The sequence below is a fragment of the Linepithema humile genome, chromosome 1 (genome assembly GCF_040581485.1).
Source record: "Linepithema humile isolate Giens D197 chromosome 1, Lhum_UNIL_v1.0, whole genome shotgun sequence".
NCBI lineage: Eukaryota > Metazoa > Arthropoda > Insecta > Hymenoptera > Formicidae > Linepithema > Linepithema humile.
Window position 1 is genome coordinate 45,916,489 of NC_090128.1, and position 20,369 is coordinate 45,936,857.

The window sequence follows — 20,369 nt, forward strand, 5'->3', positions numbered from 1 at the left end:
CAAGAATGGAGAATTTGCCGAATAGCGTTATATTTCTTTGACGCTCTCGAATATAAATTATTAGATTTTCTTCGCACGTCGCCACACCTGAATTCTGATCGTACGTGTAATAATAATAACAGGACATCTCCGAATCACTGATTACGAATTCAATTCGCGTCTTATGCTAATTCACTTCGATGGGACAGGTTTGCAATCTCGAGGTTCGGAGAGAGTCCGTCCGTGTTGGAGAATGTATGTGTTTTTTATGTATACACGTTATTATCAGTTATAATAATAGTGATTTATATTGCTACTGTTATCACATTAGTTGCTCTATTTTTCTCATCATCCCCTTTGAGCTCGGCAATATTTATCATTATTATTTTTATGCATTATGGTAATAGCGCGGGGCATGAAGGACGCGTGGAACGTCCAGCTCGCCGACAATGTGGAGAAAGTTGATGTAAGACTGTAAAGAACATGGAAAGGCACGCCCTGACGAGTCCTTTCGACTCTCATAATTCTACTTCTCTGACTCGTATATTTCGTGACTCACGTTGCAAATGAAAAGCAAAGATCTTTAATACATTCATGTTTTTCAGAATTTAAACTTTGATAGAGAAAAACCTACAAAAAATCGTTAGGATAAAAATTCCAAAGTCCATATGTCAGCATATAACGATATGGTTTCAATTCTGATGTTGAAAATTCGCAATATTTGGTTGATTTTTGAAGACACTTTACGTGGATAACAAACACATTTTCGAATTTTGTGTTTTCGTACTGATTGCAATGTATGTGAATATCTGAGAACAAAGTCTTTAAAGAGATTTTTTAATGTACTTTTAATCAAATTTATTTATTCTTATTTTATTAATATATATCTAAAAATAGAAACTACTTGTAAAATAAAAAAAATTAATATAAGTTTTATCAAAAATTACGAAATTTACAAGCACTATTAATTCGAATCAAAGAGTTGAGAAAACTGTTTCATTGTATTTCCATGAAGGCATTTTCTGGGTTAACCTCAGGAATGCTCGAGCGAGATACACGTGTAGCCGCGAGGCGCTCAGTGTGTCTAACTTTAGAACTGGTAGCAAGCAGTCGAACCAGAAGTTGACAAATTGTTACCAGGCGCATTTAAGGTATTGGCGATTCGTCTCTCGGACTGCACTTATGGCTAATCCCTTTACGAACGAATTATTGCTATACATATAAATAGCTACGTGCGAATAAGTAGAGAATTATGTGGAACATGTCGACTTTTATGTCACAAAGAATTGGTAATAAGTCACTCAAGAATGTTGCGGTGGTTTCGAAGTTACGCTTCTCAAAAGCATTTATTTCAACCGGTTTTGTGAACGAAGAGACTTTAGAAACCACGTTGGACTTGCGTATAGAAAAAGAAACTGAGAAATAATTACTAACAATATTTTTTTTTTTCTTTGAATCGTTGTTCAATCGAAAAGAAGGCTAAACAACTTTACATTTGGCATTATAATAAATAGAGAAATATTATTATATATTATATTATTTATGTCTAAAATATGGGAAAATATAGAAATATACAGAAAGAAAAAGCTTTAATATGGTTTCTAAACAGAAACAAGCGGAGAGAATCTATTGACATTTCCGAACTCTATTGTGCTTTCTCTCTTACATCACTCTGTGCATATATGAATACATTTTTTCCATTTCCAAATTTTGAAATAATATTAATACTTTCTTTGTTCCAGTTGGCTCGGATCATTATGGAAACCACGCTTCGTTGCTTTGCAACTGGAGCAACTATAGCCGTGGTTGGAAGCGGAACACATGTTACAACATTACGAGATACAAATTATATGTTCAAATATAGAGAAAATTTTCTCTACGTCACAGCACGACACGGATCGTTCCAGTTTCACGGTATCGATTTACGAAATTCATGCCTACACGTCGCTCATCCACTGTAGCTCCAACAGACGCGACGAAAGGCTATCGCGATTATTGCGTACTTCACGTGATCATGCAAATTTCGCGAGTCAAGTATCGTTCGTTGCGATATCGTATACGCGCCGCATCGGCATTTCCCAAGTAAAATTCATTTTCGTCACGGCCGAATTGCCGGCTTAACTACACGCGGTCGAGAACGATCGCGGTAAAAGCCGCCGGGATAAGAAACAGACGGAAGAAGTCGGGCGTGTTTCGCGTTTCTTCCCTTCACGCGCGACCGGCCACGTTCCATTTGATCCCGGAGAATCCGCACCTTTGATCGATCGATTTACTTGCGCGCTCTGGTCGTTGATCCACGAGGGTTTCGATCATCGACCCGCGAGGGTCACGGATTCATAAACGGATGTCGCGCGACGCCCGGCAATGTCGTAGAAGCAGGATCTACCGGTGTAGAAAAAAAGTAACAACCCTTGAACTGTGATTAATGATCGTTTATATGAGATAAAGTCGAAGAGATTGCTCGGGGATTCGACGATCGCATTTCTCGATCGTTCTTTCTCCTTCTTTTTGAGGGGAAATGAATTAATCTGCGATATGCAGTGGAGCTCCATCGCAAATAAAAATAAAAAATCGCGAATACCTCGTATAATGAAGATCATTTCTTGCGATGGATTAGAAAGCAAGAAAAGTGACACCGTTCGCGGCCGATGCGACGTCCGTTGTTGATGATAAATCGTGCGGAATATCGATCGTAGGGAAAGTCCGCATCGGGACGAAAAAAGCGAGCGGAACGGCTCGTTTCCGGGATTCTTTTCGATGCGTTAACGATTTACGATCCTCGTTACTCGTTTCTTTTCACTGGTTTGTCAGCGGACGGCAGAAAGAGAAAGAGGGCGAATATCGCGAAGAAAAGAACCACAAAGCTCATTGCCGTGTTTGCGGTGAACGGTAACGGTGATCATCTTCTGGCAGTAAAGTTTCGAGCCGTCTCTCGCGGAGGCCCGTCTCGGTATCCGCCTTACCGGACTTTAATGCACAATGCCGATAGGATGGTAAATAATTTCTTCGTTGCGGCTAACGGGGACGCTCGCGAGCCACGCGAAAAGCAATAATTTCGCGAGCGCACGCTTATTGCCGCGCACGTACCGCGTTTCTTTGAATTCAAATGTATCTTTCAACATAGAGAATGTTTCCACGACTGTTTATGCATACTTTCTCGCAGCACCGATCATTATTTGCGCGCAAAATTCTTTCGATGCATCGATTGCGTCACGAAAATACGCTAATTATTGTCTCAATGAATATTCAGATGGGCAGAATGTTTTAGAAAAGAAAGCGATCGTATTATTCTTCCTAGAAAGTTTTAATTTAACGAAAATAAAATTTAGCTTAACGAGAATAATAAATTGGACGCACGTTGCGTGCAATTATCCATCGTTATTCCATCAATCAGAGAAGATTGGAAAATCCTGGCTTGCCCGGACGATAGATTTATTACGACGGAATCGCTTGCTATCAGATGGAATTGCAATGATTTTTGCCGAGCTACTTATGGATAATTGCATAATGTTACACCTTATTAAGACCGTACCAAAACCGTTCCGCGAAGAAGCATGTGGGTTACACAACGGATATTTGATTCCTCGCTATTCCATCCGTCACGTAGATAATCCGCCCGTCTAAGCTGCATTGTAGTTCCTGCATTTTAGCAATTAGAGTAACAACTAGCGATTTGTGTGTGTGTTTTCCGGGATTTTCTCCCTCTGTTTTGCTTAAAAGAATACAATGCAATCCGCAGAATCTTTTTGAAGTTGTCTACTTGTCGAGAATCGTAATTGAAAAAAATAATGAGAATTCTAGATGTCTTGCAAAAACAGTTGTAAAATTTTCTGTTGACTTTAATTGATCAAAATCAAAATTAAAGAAATTCTTGTCTTTTTTAAAGCAAACACGGTTTTTCGAAAATTTTTCGAGCGACGCTTTTACCACTTTAAATGACACACAACTCTTTCTAAAATCAATAAAGAACACTAGTATTCTTCGCGAAGCGTCCAAAAAAACTTATTATTTTTCGAAAAAATTGAGCAAACTCTTTATGCAAGTAGCGTTTACATTAAGATTCGGTGAAACAAACAGAAGCAGATCTTCAGCGAGATATAACATTTCGAATCTAATGACTGACCGATATTTATTAACTCGTTACGCTGGCTAATTAACTTGCAACTGTCTGCGAGATGAATATTCACGGTGAATGAGTTATCCTTGCCGCAACTAATCGCATCAACGTCATACAATCCTGGGAGCTTGATCTCATTCTCTCGGCGCGATGTGGGTCGCTGTACGGCCACTTATTATGTATATTATGTATTAATATATATATATATATATATATATATATATATATATATATATATATATATATCGGAGTCGCACGAGCGTGTCATTGACTTTGCATTTTTTCGACTTACGAAACGAACGATTCACTTTCACACGATGGAAAGCGGGGAGTCGCGGCAGATCGTATCTGTGGATCAATTTATGCCGCGAGCCCTATCGCGGATAATTAAAATCTTCTCGTTATCTCGATCGTTATATCTGAACGATGTTGCGGGCGTTCCATACTCCCATAACCATCAGATTTTTATCGGTCCATGAGCGCCATAAATCGCGGATACTCGTAATGATAGTCTCGAACTATGGCGAGCTGTATCTCGTCGTAAACTCTTGAAAATACGCCAAAGGTAAGCTTCGATAGATAATAAGCTGCGGTGGATTTCTTACAAGGCACCTTCAAGAAAAATTCTAATGAGGTTTATACTTATATTCCGCGCCAAAAGCAATTTAAATTGCAACATAATGTCGCCGCTGATGACGATGGAATGAAAATAAACCGTATACGAGTTCATTGACACGTGACGGTATACTACGCTCGTTTGTATTCGCAAGTAGACACATGGGCGCGTAAGAAACGCGTCTGCATTTCGAGGAGATCGATGTGTGTCAGCGGGTCAGTGACATCCATCAGCGGCAATGATATCTCTTTGGCGCTTAGCTGCCGGCTACCGAGCACAAAACAGCTCCCATTCGACAGACCATTAATTATCCAACAAGACTGTTCACTTTACGACGTAGAAAAGAAATTCTTTTATCGCGTTTGCTTCCTTACTGGGGCTTGATTAGCATATTTTTGATATTCAACAGAACACCTCTAATAAATATTTCATAAAATTGTCATAAAAAAGTGATTTTGCTCAAACATGTGAAATTTCCAAACACTAATTTATTTCTACGTTTAGAGATAAATGTGCCATATACAATATATATATCGCTATATATATATACAATATATATATCGTTATCTTTCCGAGAACGAGTTCTGTTATTTGTCATGATGAAACATTGCAACGAGTTGCGCGGTAAAGGATTAATATGATATCAGCTTCGATGCACCTCTCGACACATCGCTTCAACATATGGTACATACATGGCCGAGGCTACGGACACATGTCGCTTAAATTAACATGCAATTTTGCGGTTAATTGTACGGTCCGATGTACTAAAAAAAGAAACATCTGTTACGTTGCGAGCGAACGTAACGCTCTATTCAGCCGACGGCGATCACAATGTTATAGTCGCTCGGCATACTTTTTCGATATATTCGGCCGGAAGAAGAAACGGATTCGCAATACGCAACGTCTTCCTAAAAATAATTGGAGCGCTTGTCTGATTAACTGTGGGATCGATCCCAGAGACTCCGCGTATCCCGTTTTTTAGAGTCGTCCAGAAACCGCCTAATTGCATCTGAAATTGACTCGAAAGTAAAACCGTACCGGGCGCGCGAGACATATTCGAATACAATGGCATTATTACGCGTATAATGGTTTATCTCCATTTTTTTTTTTTTCATGTGTAAGCGTAAATACGATCGCTCCCGTTTCTCTCGGACTAATTGCCGTCCTTTTGCGGTCTGCAACCGACTTTGGCACGACCCGTTGCGAGCCGACTAAGCACGTTGTAGGTGAGCATTCCGTTAAATTGCGAAGCGAGAAGGCTAAAATCAGATCGTAAAACGCGCTGGGCTAATAATGCCCGAGCGAATTCCAGACGCTATAAACTGCATTATTTTTATCTCACATTTAACACTAAACGCTTGATTTCTTGTTTTATAGCGACTTTGCATGCAATTTCGGTATTAAATAAATCAATTCGATATAGCTACAATCTGTCAGGCTAATAAAATAAAGATAAATACTTGGAAATTGATTAAACAAACAAATATTTTATATTATTATCTTAAGAAGATACATAGAATGATTTTTACGCCAGTGTGCGTCGAGGATTCATTTTCTATGACAGTGATATTAATGATTCACTCGGGATGTTTGCAACCGGAGACAAATGGGTGCATCGTCCGGCCGTGAAGCTTTCTAATGTCGTTTCAACCGCAGTGGACGAGCATTACATTGTCCAGCGAAACTATCGCGCGATTATCTTGATCCTATCGGAGGTTTTCACTCGCGAGGACGTTTTTGCGAGTGAAAGTTGAAAATTCACGCGGGGAGACACAGATTACGCTTGACTAAACGCCAGATTGCGCGAGCGCGACACTGTCGCCGAAGGCGGTGTACCTGCTGCGAGAAGATAAAGTAACGTTAATCTGCAACTCGTTGCATTACACTTGTTAGCTAATAGGCTAATTATTTTCCCCCCGGGCGGAAAAGAATCGTAATGCACCGTCAAAATGCTACCCAGCGTGTGATTCAGAAAAGATATTCAAAATTTATTGCACCGCATTTCTTTTTTATCATTCGGCACAAGTGCGGCTGACGCAACAAAAATGGAGTTCGATAAGAAAACAACTTTAATTATGATTTTTTTAAAGAGACTATAAAGCAACTGGTTTCTTTGGCTTAATATTGCATAAGAACGTCCAATTAAAACCGTAATAATAATACCCTCACCAGCGCGGTTGTAATCAAGAAAAATTCGCGACCCTAAAAAAGAGGGTTAATACGTGGCACAATCAGCGGAAACTCGAGTTCTCCTTTCTCGCGTAATAGCCGGCGTACCTTAATTCGAACATTATCTAGGTTTTCACCTCGCGTATAAGGAAAGGAAAGTTTTCAGGCGTCAATTCGTTAATCCGTGTCCCTCGGGCGGCAGGTAGTACGTGCATGCATATAAGCTTTTGAATGATACGTAAGAGTACGCCTGAGTTTGTGAACTCGAGACGTTACATAACGCTGCACCTTAGATTGTGTGCCAATATCTATTTACTTCAGCCGGCGGTGTATTATATACGCTATACAATCGCTCGCAAGAATTTGATTCAACGTCGGATCATTTTATTATTTCGATTTATTTTCAAGATCAGTGGCCCCATTCCTCATTCTTCTGAAATGCGCACATTTTTATTTCTATTTTATAATTATATTTCTTAATTGAAAGTTAACTTTTTAACGAAATTGCGATATTTTGTGATTAATGATTGAAATATATCACATTTCAAACTGCGATACAAGTGATATGATTATCTATCAATTTTATATATTATTATACTGTTTTTCGTCGTAGATTTCTTTTATACTCACTTATATTCTCCAGTGATAAACTTAGAACACGTTTCTTATCAAACTTATATATATACATGGTATGTTTGTCGCGTGATTTAGAGATGGATCGATTTTTTAATAGTATCACTCGGAAGCAGTAGCACGTATAATGCGCGACACGCGAGCGCACCTGCTTTCACGAAAGCAAAAGGGAACACGGTTGTTTGCACGTCGCCGTGGATCATAAACGACTATCCGAGAGGTGCGAGCTGACCTTTAGCGGCGCTGATTACTTCGGAAACATTGCACCTCTGCTTCAGTAAATTCAACGGATCGTGCGACTCCCAGATCGCCGACCCCGTTTCTTCTCCCTTGACGGTTATTAGACTTTTCACATGGCTCGAGAGCACGTATGAGCGCTCCGACTGTAATGTTTTATTCGCGTGATTGTGATACATGAGCGCATACGTGGCAGAATGTCCCGAGACAAATGAAGAGCTGACTTCTCTGATATCTGTGATATAACTTCAAGTCGATCTTTCTCAGCGAGGATTGAGAGAGATACAATCTCTTCGCAGGTTTAAACATTTCAACAATACGTGTTCGAAGCACCAAGTATTAAATCAAATAAAAATAATTGAAATTTAAACAAATTAAAAGAACAAAATTTGATTACGTATTTTATTTTAATTGTGTATAACGATAGAACTGTTGATTTCTTTTTCAACTATTTTTTGTCTCTGAGCTTTAGTCCAAATAGACGACTAAATGGTTCCAACTGGATAACATCCAAGCGAAAAGTCAGAGAATTGTAGACGGAGGGGCAGGTCTGGCAGGGTTAAGGGTTAAGGGCTAACCGAGTTTCCACTGGCAGGTAGCCTCACGGGATCGTAAACTCAGTAATTGGCTCTCTGCTGCGAATTCCATTCAGTCCGAGCCACGGCCGAGCCGAGCTCCACACGGCGATCGACGGCGTTATCGAAGCGCGCGGCGATACTCGATCTGCGCGCCGTTGCAGCGCGTCCCGCGAGATAACGACGGTTCTATTCCGCTAATGTTGCTGCGCCGCGAGTTGCGATTTTTCAATGACCTTTCCCATCGCGCGCGCGTACGCGCGCCCCGTGATATTTGTTCAACGCGCGGATAAATAATCACAGATACGCGCCTGCGCCGTGGTATGGGCGCACTCGCGTCTACAGGATGCACCACAACTCGCGATCTTAATCTTAATGACAAATCCTGCAACTCGGTCTCGCAAAAGTACGGAACTGCACTAATAATTCAAGCCAGCAGGTGATTAAAGAAGGAAAGCCGAGCTCCAGCCAGCCGCACAGATAACGAATCTACGCTCTTTTTGTAATTTCAGGCGGAATTTTGAAAGAATCCTTCATGTTGAAGATTAAAAATTGAAAATTGTTAACGCTTGATAAAAATCGTAGAAACTTACACGATCAATCCCGCTTCCGTCTTTGAGAGATCCTGTATGTCGAGCGCAAAAGGAAAGAGCACCGAAGGAGGCTGGGAAAGGGAAGGAGGGGTGAGATTTCTGCGAGGCTGGGTTTAGACGTAACCGGCATCGCAATCGCTAATTATGCAATGTTCCTCTTCTTCTTCTTTTCAGTGCGGAGCCTCTCGCTCCGCTCTCGGCGTGAGTTTTCTCACGCACCACGAAGTTCCGAATGGCGCGTACGCGACTATCGCGGCATTTCTCGCGCGCGCGCGCTATTTAGCGTCAATTGCGCAGCGCTGCACGAGCCGCATAAACAATTCGACCTGGAAGCAGTTCCGATTGTTCTCTAACGAGAATAGTCTCAGAAATGTGGACACAGTGGAACATCAATTATCTAAATTAATTTTTTACTTTTCTGGATAATCTCTGGATCGAGAAGAGAAGATTTCTTATCCGCGGCGAAATATCTACCAGCAACGCTATTAGAATTCAGAACATGAGAAATCGGCAATTAAATCATAAACTAAACTGCAGCGCCATTTATCACGCACGGTCTCGCGCTCTCGCCGGTTGTGTTTAGCGAAATGATCGCTATCGCGCGCGTGTCTCGCGTTTTTCACGCTAAGATCGACATTGGCTCGTGTACAAGGTTGCTACGAGAGAATTTCCGTGTGCACTGTCATGCAGTGCGTATTAATAATTTGTTTCTTAATTCTAAATAATTCCGCATCGAGTTAGATTTTTTACTCGATATTCTCGCGTACGGATGGCCTTCTTTCAGTTTAAAAGCGAGGACAATGACGCGGACAATAGTCCGTTACACAAGTCGACCGGCGGAAAAATTTCGAGAGGGCAAAGAAGCGCGGGCGAGACGAGCCGTAACGAGAATCCCAGAATTGTGTCGGCAGCGTGTGGAAACCGACGCAACCGCGTGTTCGAGGCTCCGAGCGAAATAATCTCGAAACACCGTTCGACGGTATATCGGTATTTCAACGTGTCGCGTAATTGTTCTTTTATGTTTTCCCTTATTTTTTCCGCGGAGTTTACGACGGCGTTGCAGAAGCGGTTGCGGAAATCAACAGCGCTTGATTGCCAGCCGTTGTTTCAAACTCCCGAGCGACAAATTTACCGTAAAATTCGATTGAATTTAATACGCACGATCGTTAGGCAAACAGTTGTGCTTTCTCGGGTCGTAAATCACCCGGAAAATATTTAGCTGTATGTTGCACATTGAGAAATCGCAATTGCGCAAGCAAATTTTATTATACAAAAGTGTATCACGCGCCTATTCTCCCAAGCGATACCGAATATACTGAAATCAAGAGATATTTATGAGTGGAAGTCAGGAAGTCATCTCGGGATAACGAGCGCGTTAAACCTGTCTCACGGAATTCAAACGGTTCTCGGCGGTGGAATCCTGCGAATCGGCCTCCACTGGAAACCAACAATTTTAGTCGGCCGTAATAACGCGTTGCGCTTATGCGTAGATTTGCATCGCGTCTGGATACTTTAACCCTTGAATCACCTGACCGCTAGCCGAATGACGGATACCGGGTTCACTCGGACTCATAGCGGAATTTCGCTCTGGAACACACTTTAACAATCCACAGCTTGTGTTGTGTGACAGAATTCAAGATAAAATTCTATTTATTATTTTACGTGCCGGATGTAACGTGAAAAATCCAGATATACACATGTACAAAATATGCATCAGCAATATATTTTTATTCTACAAAACTCATTTCTATTGTGAATTATAGATTGTTTAAAGGGTAAGACATTACATTCAATTAAATTTATGGCAAATTTGTTGTTTAGAAATTTAAAATAACATTCGGTAATCAAGTATTGTTGATTTTTGCAAATGCTTTGATAAATTTCGCAGAAAAAATGGAAAGGAAACATGAAAGAACAATCACGCGGAACGTTAAAACCGATATCGAATAATGTTTCAGAATTATAGATCGTGTCTAAAGCAGGCTCGTAAGCGGTAGGTGGAAACGCACGGCAGATAAGATAGCGTTTTGTCGAGAGATGTGAGTGAAAACGATTGCGATTGTAACATGAAGGAAGGCTTGCGAAGATGGATGCGAAAGTCCGAACGGAATCGATGGATAATTCGCCTTAATGCGAGGGTTAATAGCGTGAACAAGAGAAATTTTGCATTCGGTCGCTTCGCGCAAATCGCAGCGTACCGCAACTTTCACTGCCACTTTCATTACTCTTAAGTACGAAACAGCCGTTGTCATGGAATCGCTTCATAGGTAGGTGGAATTACGACAGGCATTACCATTGCGGCGCGCGTAAAACAAAACGGAAAATCGTACCGCAGGCGTACGCTCGCAGTCGCGGCTTTAAAACGGCGGTTTTTAACGCGACTGTTTTTCAGCTTAAATCTCCCTTTCACTTTACCATTTTCTATAAACCTTCTGCAAACATTCGCACGGTCTTAAGGTGTATCTTACCGCTCGTATATTATCTTTGACATATGCAGTTTGTTAATAGTTAGAAAAGTTTCGTATTCGCACTTTAACATTCGAACGCCTCTATCTAATTAGTCACGCAGATTTTCACGTAATTTTATTTCTCATCATTTGTTTAAAATTAATATCAATAAGTATAATATAACGCAGAGAACAAATTACTTTCTTTTTTTTTTTTTTTTTTTTTTTTTTTTTTACCAAGTATGACTTCTATACGTCTTTTTGATATCGATGTGGAAATTAACTCGATGTAACGACCTCGATGTAACGGCCTCGATATAACGACCTTACGCAGTTTATAGGGGCTGTCCTCCTAGAGTACCCGAGATAATCGTGCGGCGAGTTTCTTCAAAGGATGGACGTGCGCGCTAAGCCAATTTAAATACCACCACACTCCGGATAGTGGATCGCGAATCCTTGCTTTTCTCCGTTCGCTCTATCCTATAGAAGCCTGCTCTGCCGCTTCACCGCATAATTACACGCGAGTTAATAATGACTTACGAAGTGCAGGTCTTCGCTCGCGTTCGTCCGTTTGTTTAGCGGCACCGATACGTAGATAGACACTTCGTGTATATACAGAGTGATGCTAAATTAAACTGCCAAATCCACAGGAAACATTTTATTAAATATTGATAATTGAATGTTTCCCGCAGCAAGCAGGAAGTTTTGAACACAAGTTTTATGAAACGGTAATCTGGACTTCAAATTAAATCAGGGAAAAAGATCTCTTCGCTTGTCTTCTCACTCTTGAAACTTAATTCATTACAAGTTCATCTTTTTCAACCTCTTCTGACCGAAAAGTTGTTCGTGTCCCAAGGCAATTTCGTCGGGAACAAATCGACTTCGGTAGGTGACAAATTTCTCTGACAAATTTGACGGTGTAATTTCGAATCACCCTGTAAGTGCGCGGTGTCGAGGCCGTCCGCGACGCTGTTGTATTAAATTGCACGGTGCTAATCTCGCGTTGCGCGTTTCGCTCGCTCGCTCAGCGTAATTCCAGCGGCCGGCGCCGTTTTTTTTTTTTTTTCCGCCGCTTTCCTTGCCGTAGGTACTCTCTCACGACGAGCGATGACGAAAATCGCAAGTCACCGATTATCAGGCACAGCGGCCTTTTTTTTCCGATGCCGGATGCCTGCCCGCCTCCTGGACGTACGAATGCCGGCGCGACGCAATGATGATAGATCGTTGTGTCAATGATCAATGGCAATGATCGAATGTTCTTACCGGCAACGTCGATGCAAAATAGCTGCGGTACACGGACAGATACACTTGCTCATTATATGATAGGCTTCCTCGCGAGCACGATGCAATGTAAACAAGTTAGTTATGGGCGTTACTCGTGCATCAAAAATGCAACGGTAACATGAACACATCCATAATAACCAATAAATGCAACCGTTTAAAGGAAATTACACACGCGTAAAAGTTGGTTCCGCGTGACGTATCGTGGAAGATTGCCGTAATTTCGACACTCGAACACGTGAAGCCACTCGGTCACCGATATGCAGATATGTTCCGAGATTCGTCCACGATGATGATGCATCGAGCCGCATGGCGGCGGTCGCCACGGTATGTTAACGATTATTCGCTACATTTCTCATGGTGCACACGGTAGCGTCGGTTAGCAACGGCAGTGACTAGCAATCTACCCTCGAAGTGCGTATCTATCGACCAATTAATGAATTAAGCAAGCAATGAGGGCGCGACGTCCAGCGACGCGTAATTATATCAATATAATATATCGCGGACGTTGTTTCTAATAAACCTGGTAAAGTAGCGTAATTTATGATGGCAATTACCAGGCCTGGCTTTTTTACCACCTGGCTGCATTCGGTTCTCCTCGAGAGAAGACGTCAAATTGGTCAGTTAAATAATATATCGAAGCTTCGGGAACTTTGCGTTCTCGTCTTTTCGCTTATTTGTCAACTGCGACGAATCGTATATCGCACAGAACACATTAATGTGAGTGTCGAGATTATCGTATGAGTGTGCTTCTTCTTCTTCTTCTTTTCAAAATGAAGATGCAAGTAGGACGATGCTTTTTCTTCGTCCCAAATTTGCCGCACAGATTACGAAAATCACCGCTCTCCTCTCTTTCTCTCTCTCTCTCTTTCTCGCTCTTTCTCTAATTATCGTTCTCTCTAATTTTATAACATGCCGCTCGATGAACGATGATGATAGATTACACTTTGCCGTAACTGTTTATACACAGTTTTATACACAGAAATGAAGACATCGCTGCGTCAATTTTAAAACAGCATAATTAGAACTATTTGACAACTAAATAAGCCACGAAAATACCGTGTTCAGCCTGGTTAAATCGAATTCAGATTTATTCCGCAATAAATAACGGGATTATGCCCTAATTTAGATGTGCAACACGAAACCGAGATCTGAGAAACGGCGCGCCGAAATTATCGCCGAAATTAATTCGGCCATTCTCGATATCGTGAGGGCGCGCTTTGGGCCGGCGGAATCTCATCGGCGCGCGATTGCGAGAAGGGACTTTCTGCATCGCTTCTGCATGCGCCTCTCTCATTATCGTCCTGCCTAATGCATAAGTTCGTCGTTAATGTACTGTTATTACCGTGATCGTATACACGCTCTCGGCGTAATGGCCGCGCTCGGTGCATAATCTCCCGTCTCTCCCTTTGTCAACGAACGAAACACCCGGGTACTCGAATCAATGAATGCTAATCCGTCGTCAACGAGCGACCAGCACGTCGAACTTTGCGGGAGATTTTTAATTTAGATGGATGGAAAAAAGACAGTGCATTTCAATAATGAAAAAGTGACAGACAAAAAAAGGCACAAAAAACAATCACAAATAAAACAGTGATAAAATAATAAATGCGTAAAGAAGATGAAATGTTTTCTACGCGTTGCGTATACGAATAATTTTAAGCGTAACGCAATCTTGAAAAAAAGACATCTTTTGCGTAGGTATTATATACACGTGCTATTGCGAATGCATATCATTAATTTGCATTTCAGATACCGCGCGTATCTCCAATAACCAAGCAATTTTAAACGTGAAGGAAAAACCACGAACCATTGCATGTCTAACTTTATTTATACAATATTTTACGGGGGAAAAAAAACGTGGTTTTCTCCGACAAATATGGCGATAAAAAGCCTACGTCTTGAATACTTCACGATAAAACCCCGATGAAGAAATTCCTCGGAACGGCCGGCTCGCCTCTTTTGGCATTAAAATGGAGTTTTGTTTAAAAGTAAAAGCAAAATGCGCGTTTAAGGAGCAGTAGTAAAAGCGCATAATGTATCATTACGCGCCATATGGCGATTCGCTAAACATTTCGAGTGAAAAACGGTTGTTGTTCCGAAACGCTAATAAGCGTACAGCGCACCGGCCATATCGACAAGCGCAAGAAGTGTCTCGACCGCATTAACGACACGTCCGTTAATCTAGGAAACAGGCCGATATTCCACGGTGGTAAAATTTTATCGTGAAATTATTCGTGCTTTTACTTTAATCGCATATCACTGGCTATAATTACGGCAATATAAATAGAAAAAGAATTGTATGTTAAAATCAACAGTCGCGGAATTCCTTTAGAAAGGGGACCGTTTCCGTGCACGCGCGCGGACGATCGAGAAATCTCGTAGACAGGAAACGCCGCAGCCTCGGGCCGACATTAATAATTTCTCGAAAAGCGAACTGAAGTCAGTCGGGAGGAAGAAATTGCGATGCTGAATCGTCGTTGCAAAATCGGGGCCCGTTCTGTGAGCGCTTTACCGCTCTCAAGAAATTACGACTTCCTCCCGTGATCGATCGATCTTCCTGGTTCGCGCGAGAAACCGCGCGCGACCGATAACGCTGGAAGTAGGCTCGGTTCTCCGGTCGAATGTTGCTGCTCGAATCTATAGGTTGATGCACGGCGTATATGCCGTATGCACGGCTAGACCTACTTTACTCGGTCAAGAGATTGCACTCAAGTCGTGCGCGACGGAAATACGAAGCTCTAGAAATGTTATGAATGTACGTAGATAACTTACATGTTTTCGAACTTGTATACGAACGTTGAGTGATGGAAAGTGGGTATTTTAAAGATTAATTTATCTATGTTACACATTTCTTACAATTTATCATCAATGTTATACTAAATTTGCGAATTTCTGCACTTTGAAAATTTACTCGTTTTTAACTTTAGCTGTAATTGTTTTTTTTTATTACTGATTTTGTGACAAACAACAATCGGAAATCTAATGATAAATTGAGAATCAAGAATTAATATTAGTGTATCAGAAATTATATTTGGAAAAGGTATTGCTTGCGGAGAAAGAAATGGAAATTTAAACCTTTGTTTGTGCGAACTGTGTGACATAGACAGAAAGTGCATCTCGAATTCTCGAGGCATTCCGTACAAAATTCCGTTCCACAGGATACGCGTTCGCGTATCGAATTGCTTTTCCGCGAGTAATCGTCCCGCGGTGCAAAATTAATAGGTGTCTCGCATATATATCACTAATCCTGCCATCGATCTTCCGGGTCTCCGCGAAAAAGTCACTGGCGATAAACGTAAGTAGCCTCATTTGGACGATCGGATAAACGCCGGCTGTATCGCGCGTAGTGGAAGTTTTACGCGGTCAAACGAGTCGCGCTACTCGGCAGGAAAGCCTTCAGCGTTGCGGGCCGGGTGTTTCTACGAAACGATCTCCGGGACTTCGAGATGCGTCTCGTGCATGCTGCGATCGCGCCGCTCCGGTGTTTATGGATCTCTTCCGTACCATCGATCTTCCGCGTTCTACAACGCAGCAAATGCAACGAGCATTGTTCTAAGAGCAACAAGGATACATGGCCGGCATGCCGGGAATAGTGAAACACGCCCAACGTGATCCTGCCACGAGTTATCGTTCCGGCATTAATCCTTTCAAGTCTTGCGCGATGACGATCAGCAGTGTACCAGTTAGATGAAAACTGTAGGAAGCAAATATGCTACAAGAAGATGATTTTTCTGAAAAGCTGAAAATTTCTGGCTGAAGGAAATTATCATTTTTTCGCAGTTCAAGCTCAACTAAAAAAAAAATAAATAAAAAAACTTAATTTTCAGTAAACTTTTCGCAAATTACAGTTTCTTTAATCGAATTTAGTGTATTGATTACACAAGATCTCGATACGGTTACCGGAAACCATTACGCAAAAGAAGGCAACGAGGCTGCTGCGGTGTATCGGCGATAATTATCGGATTCAGGGGTAAAGTTCGTGGACAAACTTCGGCCCGTCGATTCTTCCGGGAAAGCGGTAAACGCCCCGAGTCGTCGTCGCCGAGTAATCGATATCGTTCGACGACCGAGTGAAACGAGTTTCGGCGCGAACCCGGAGGGGAGTCGTGTCGAACTCCCCGTTTCCTCGTCGCGGATGGCCGTGTAACCCTATAGGAAACCTTCCGCGCGAGTTTCACTTTGCAGTGCACTGTTACCGGACCGCTCGTCCCGTCACGGATACGGACATGTGATGCGGTAAACGACCGCCTGCAATGAGCCGCGTACAAAGCACCTGTATGCGCCTCTATCGGGTGCATAGCACCGAGTGTGAATGCACTTTTAGCGCGGCAATGCCGGGATCTAACATGAGCACGGCGACTCTGTGACCTTATTCTTTCTCGCAATGGCGAAGTGTCACACGCTTATCAACTAGCCGAGTTAGAGAGTACGACCGGTTGCCGACCGGAGAGAAAATCCTCTTTTTCTGTACTTTTCCGCGCGCGCGCGCTGCTCCAGTTCGACTTCGGGGCTGCGGCAAATGCCGCGTTGCAGATCAAACATTGCATAATTGAAATGGTGTCGGTTGGAAAAAGAGCACACAAACAGAAAAATCCGGCTTAGAGCACGAAAATAAAGTTTTCAATTCCCTTCACTTTATGATTTTCCGCTAATAAAATTACGGTTGTTTCGCAAAAAAAGTTTATAAGGTAAAACAAAATCGTTAAATCTTTTTCTGCGAGCTGAGTTTCCTTGTAAGACGAATAATAATGTCTTGATGTTGTCGTGATTTATTTGCAGCCACTTTTAATGTTCCTATAAACATTCTCGTATTAAAAAACCTTCCTTACGCATTCGTTAAAGCTACGTCAGGACATTTGGTTTTCACTGTGAATGTCCAAGAATATTTGCTGGACACATTTGTTATACGAGCGGCGATTCTCCTCGAAGCGGCGTTGTAATTTACATGGTCGCAAATCGCTTTTGCAATTTCGCTCGGACGTGTCCGATCGTTTCTTTTTTTTTTTTTTTTTTTTTTTTTTTTTGTCGCGATCGTTCATCTGTCGAGAATTCGCGGGAGAAGATGGCAATCACAGCCATTCGTTTCGCGTCGCAACCGTAGACTCCTTTCCTCGTCCATCGACACCGTGTCATCCGATAGCCGCAGGACATATGTAGCCGAGAGATGTATCGATTGCCGCGCGTCTCGCTTTTGTACGAGTTCACAGTCGGTCGCTCCTGGAGATTCGAACACGAGGATGCACTTCGACGCGTCCGCGCGCGCGGCTGCGGAGGCCCGGAAAGATAGCAGAGTAACGCGGCCGGAATTAATGCGGAGTGGTAGTCACGCGCGCGCGCGCAAGGAAAAGGGATTTATGCATCGCCAGCGTTGATAAAATATATCCCGGGGCACCGAAGATGTACGTACGTCTCCTCCTCCTTTTCCTCCTTGACGCTTGTTTTGCGTAACTCGTGCGCGTGTGCGAGCTTGCGCTCCGCTGCGCTTTCCTCTGCGAGATGTGCTTTCAGAATCGCAGCTGTTTTGCATGCGAAGTGTGGATGAGGCCTCGGAACATGATAATTATTATTATCAAGCCTGATAATTACTATGATGAATAATTACGAACGTCTTCATACGTTACCAAACATCTGTGTACTTTCATTAACGCTAGAATAAATTGCGAAAAAAAAGATATGTTCGGGGAATGTGTCGTTTCGGGAGAAGCGGTAATTAGCGTTTTAGCGCGAGACCACCTGAGAAGTGCGCGGATCTATCCGCGTAGTATCCGACGAGATGAGAAAGAGATCGCGGGCAGGTGGGGAACGGATGGAGAAGGAGGAGGAGAAAGAACGAGAGAGAACGCTGTGCACTTAGGGCCTTTCGTCACGGAGACGAGGCGAGAGCTGGCCGCGCGCGGTCAATGGCTGCGGTATCCGCAGGTTCAAGGAAACCGGGCTGGTCCGATTCGACATCGTCGTGTCGTGTCCGCCGGGGAAACCGAACAGGTGACGCGCCTGCCTCTGCGAAAATGCAGGTTAATGGAATGCCGTCTAAGTAGCCTCTGCTGCTGCAACTGCATACGATTACCGCCGACTGGATTCTCGAGAGTCTTCCATGCTTCAGCGATCGAACAGAGAACTATGTCGTGCCTCTATCGAGGATGTTACATCTGGCACGTACAGAATATCTTTGGTATTCAAGATTGATCGCTGCGTGATATTTAGAAGGATATCAATTCAATTCAAGCCTGCGCCTATCAAATTCGAGCTCTTCTGCTCACCTCTTCAATTTCAGGATAAATTCGAGATATAAACTTGGAGTTTTTTATATATTGCAAAAATAATTATCCGAAAGTTTATAAAAAGATCATGTTTTTGTTCTTTCTGATAATATTGATCAAGGGCAGAGCGATTACTTGCCGTAACAAGAGATAGAGCGATTACGAATCCGACTGCTATTGAATGCCAATTGTTCTCGCGCAATTCTAATGAGGCAACGAATCTCATTGTTATGGACTCTTTCATAAGCGACGTAAGTCTCTTCATAATTGACTCGGGGGCCTATCGATCTTTCGAATAAACAAAGCACTGATTTTCTCATCAGTCAATTTTACGCGTCAGGGCTTCGCGATGAAAGTCGCAATTAAGCTGTGCTTTCACCTTAAACGTGAAATACATGCGCAAGCTTATGTGTGCTACAACATCGAAATGAAATCGAATAGGCACAATCAATACTTGAACCGCAGAAAGCATTAATTGCTTCTTGCCAATCCATTCGCTATTTTTAGCGTCTGCCCGTCTATATTTTGACGATTGCAGAAGCGAGGGGGATCGCTCCACGCGTCTCTATCAGCGCACTACATAGCAACGAACTCATCGATCGGCCGCGGAAGCGGCTTTTCGAAAGCCGCGCGAGGGACCACGAGAAACCCCAACCGGACGACGACACGAACGGGGAGAAGCGCGGGCGGTTTCACGGTGTGCGTGTATACGTGCGCGTGTACACACTCGTGTATATATACGCAGGACTCGCCTATCGATCTAATGCTTTTTTTTTCACATACCGGTGCATGAAGGCGGCAGTTGACATGTTATTATCCATGGGGTGGTTCCATAAATTCCCGATTCGATCCGACTAACGTAACCCTCTCGACGACACTCTCGCTCGCGCGATACTCCCGGGCTCTCCCGTCACCCTCGTCTCTTCACGGCACCGCGACCTCGAGATGACCTCGGGGAATCCACGATGAACGGGTGGACCCGACGCGACCGAGCGCGGCTGGCAACAACGACCGGTGGATAGGGCACGTCTGCTGTGACACCTGCCTTGCGCTGACCTGGACAGGTTGGAACCGTCCGCCGGACTGAAGTTAGAATGCGCACTAGCCCGTTTCCATGGTGGTGGTCGGTGCTGGAGGAGAGCTGGAGGTGGCGGCGGCGGCGGCGGCGGCGGTAGTGGTGCTCGAGGATTGGTGGGGTTTTGACAGAGCCGTCTGTGCCGGCTGCGCGTCGCGTTCTCCATCAGGCAACGGCACGTACCTTAGTCGCGCATCATGGTGTTGGCCGAGAAACACCCATGGGACACGTAGCAGCGTCGCTCTGTCGGAATTGAGACTAGAAATCGTCGTGGAAAAAAACCGGCGTTACATCTGCGCCGTGCGTTCCGAGCCTGCAAAATTTTTCATTAATAATAATAACGTCGCTTGTTTTTCGAACTCTGCGGTACAGATAGCAATTGTT

The 20,369-nt window shown here is 43.1% G+C and overlaps 1 protein-coding gene across 2 annotated transcripts in view; it reads right to left on the reverse strand.

Annotated features, from left to right (window-relative positions):
• The window catches only part of LOC105669585 (protein scribble homolog), a 32,783-nt gene extending 12,414 nt beyond the window's left edge, over positions 1 to 20,369 (reverse strand). The window contains exon 1 of one of the 2 annotated variants that reach the window (XM_012362629.2): positions 19,694 to 20,369. In XM_012362629.2, coding sequence (XP_012218052.2) covers positions 19,694 to 19,731 — 38 coding nt within the window. In that variant the 5' untranslated portion in view covers positions 19,732 to 20,369. The remainder of the gene's footprint in view (positions 1 to 19,693) is intronic. The other variant, XM_012362630.2, reaches the window with a different exon arrangement.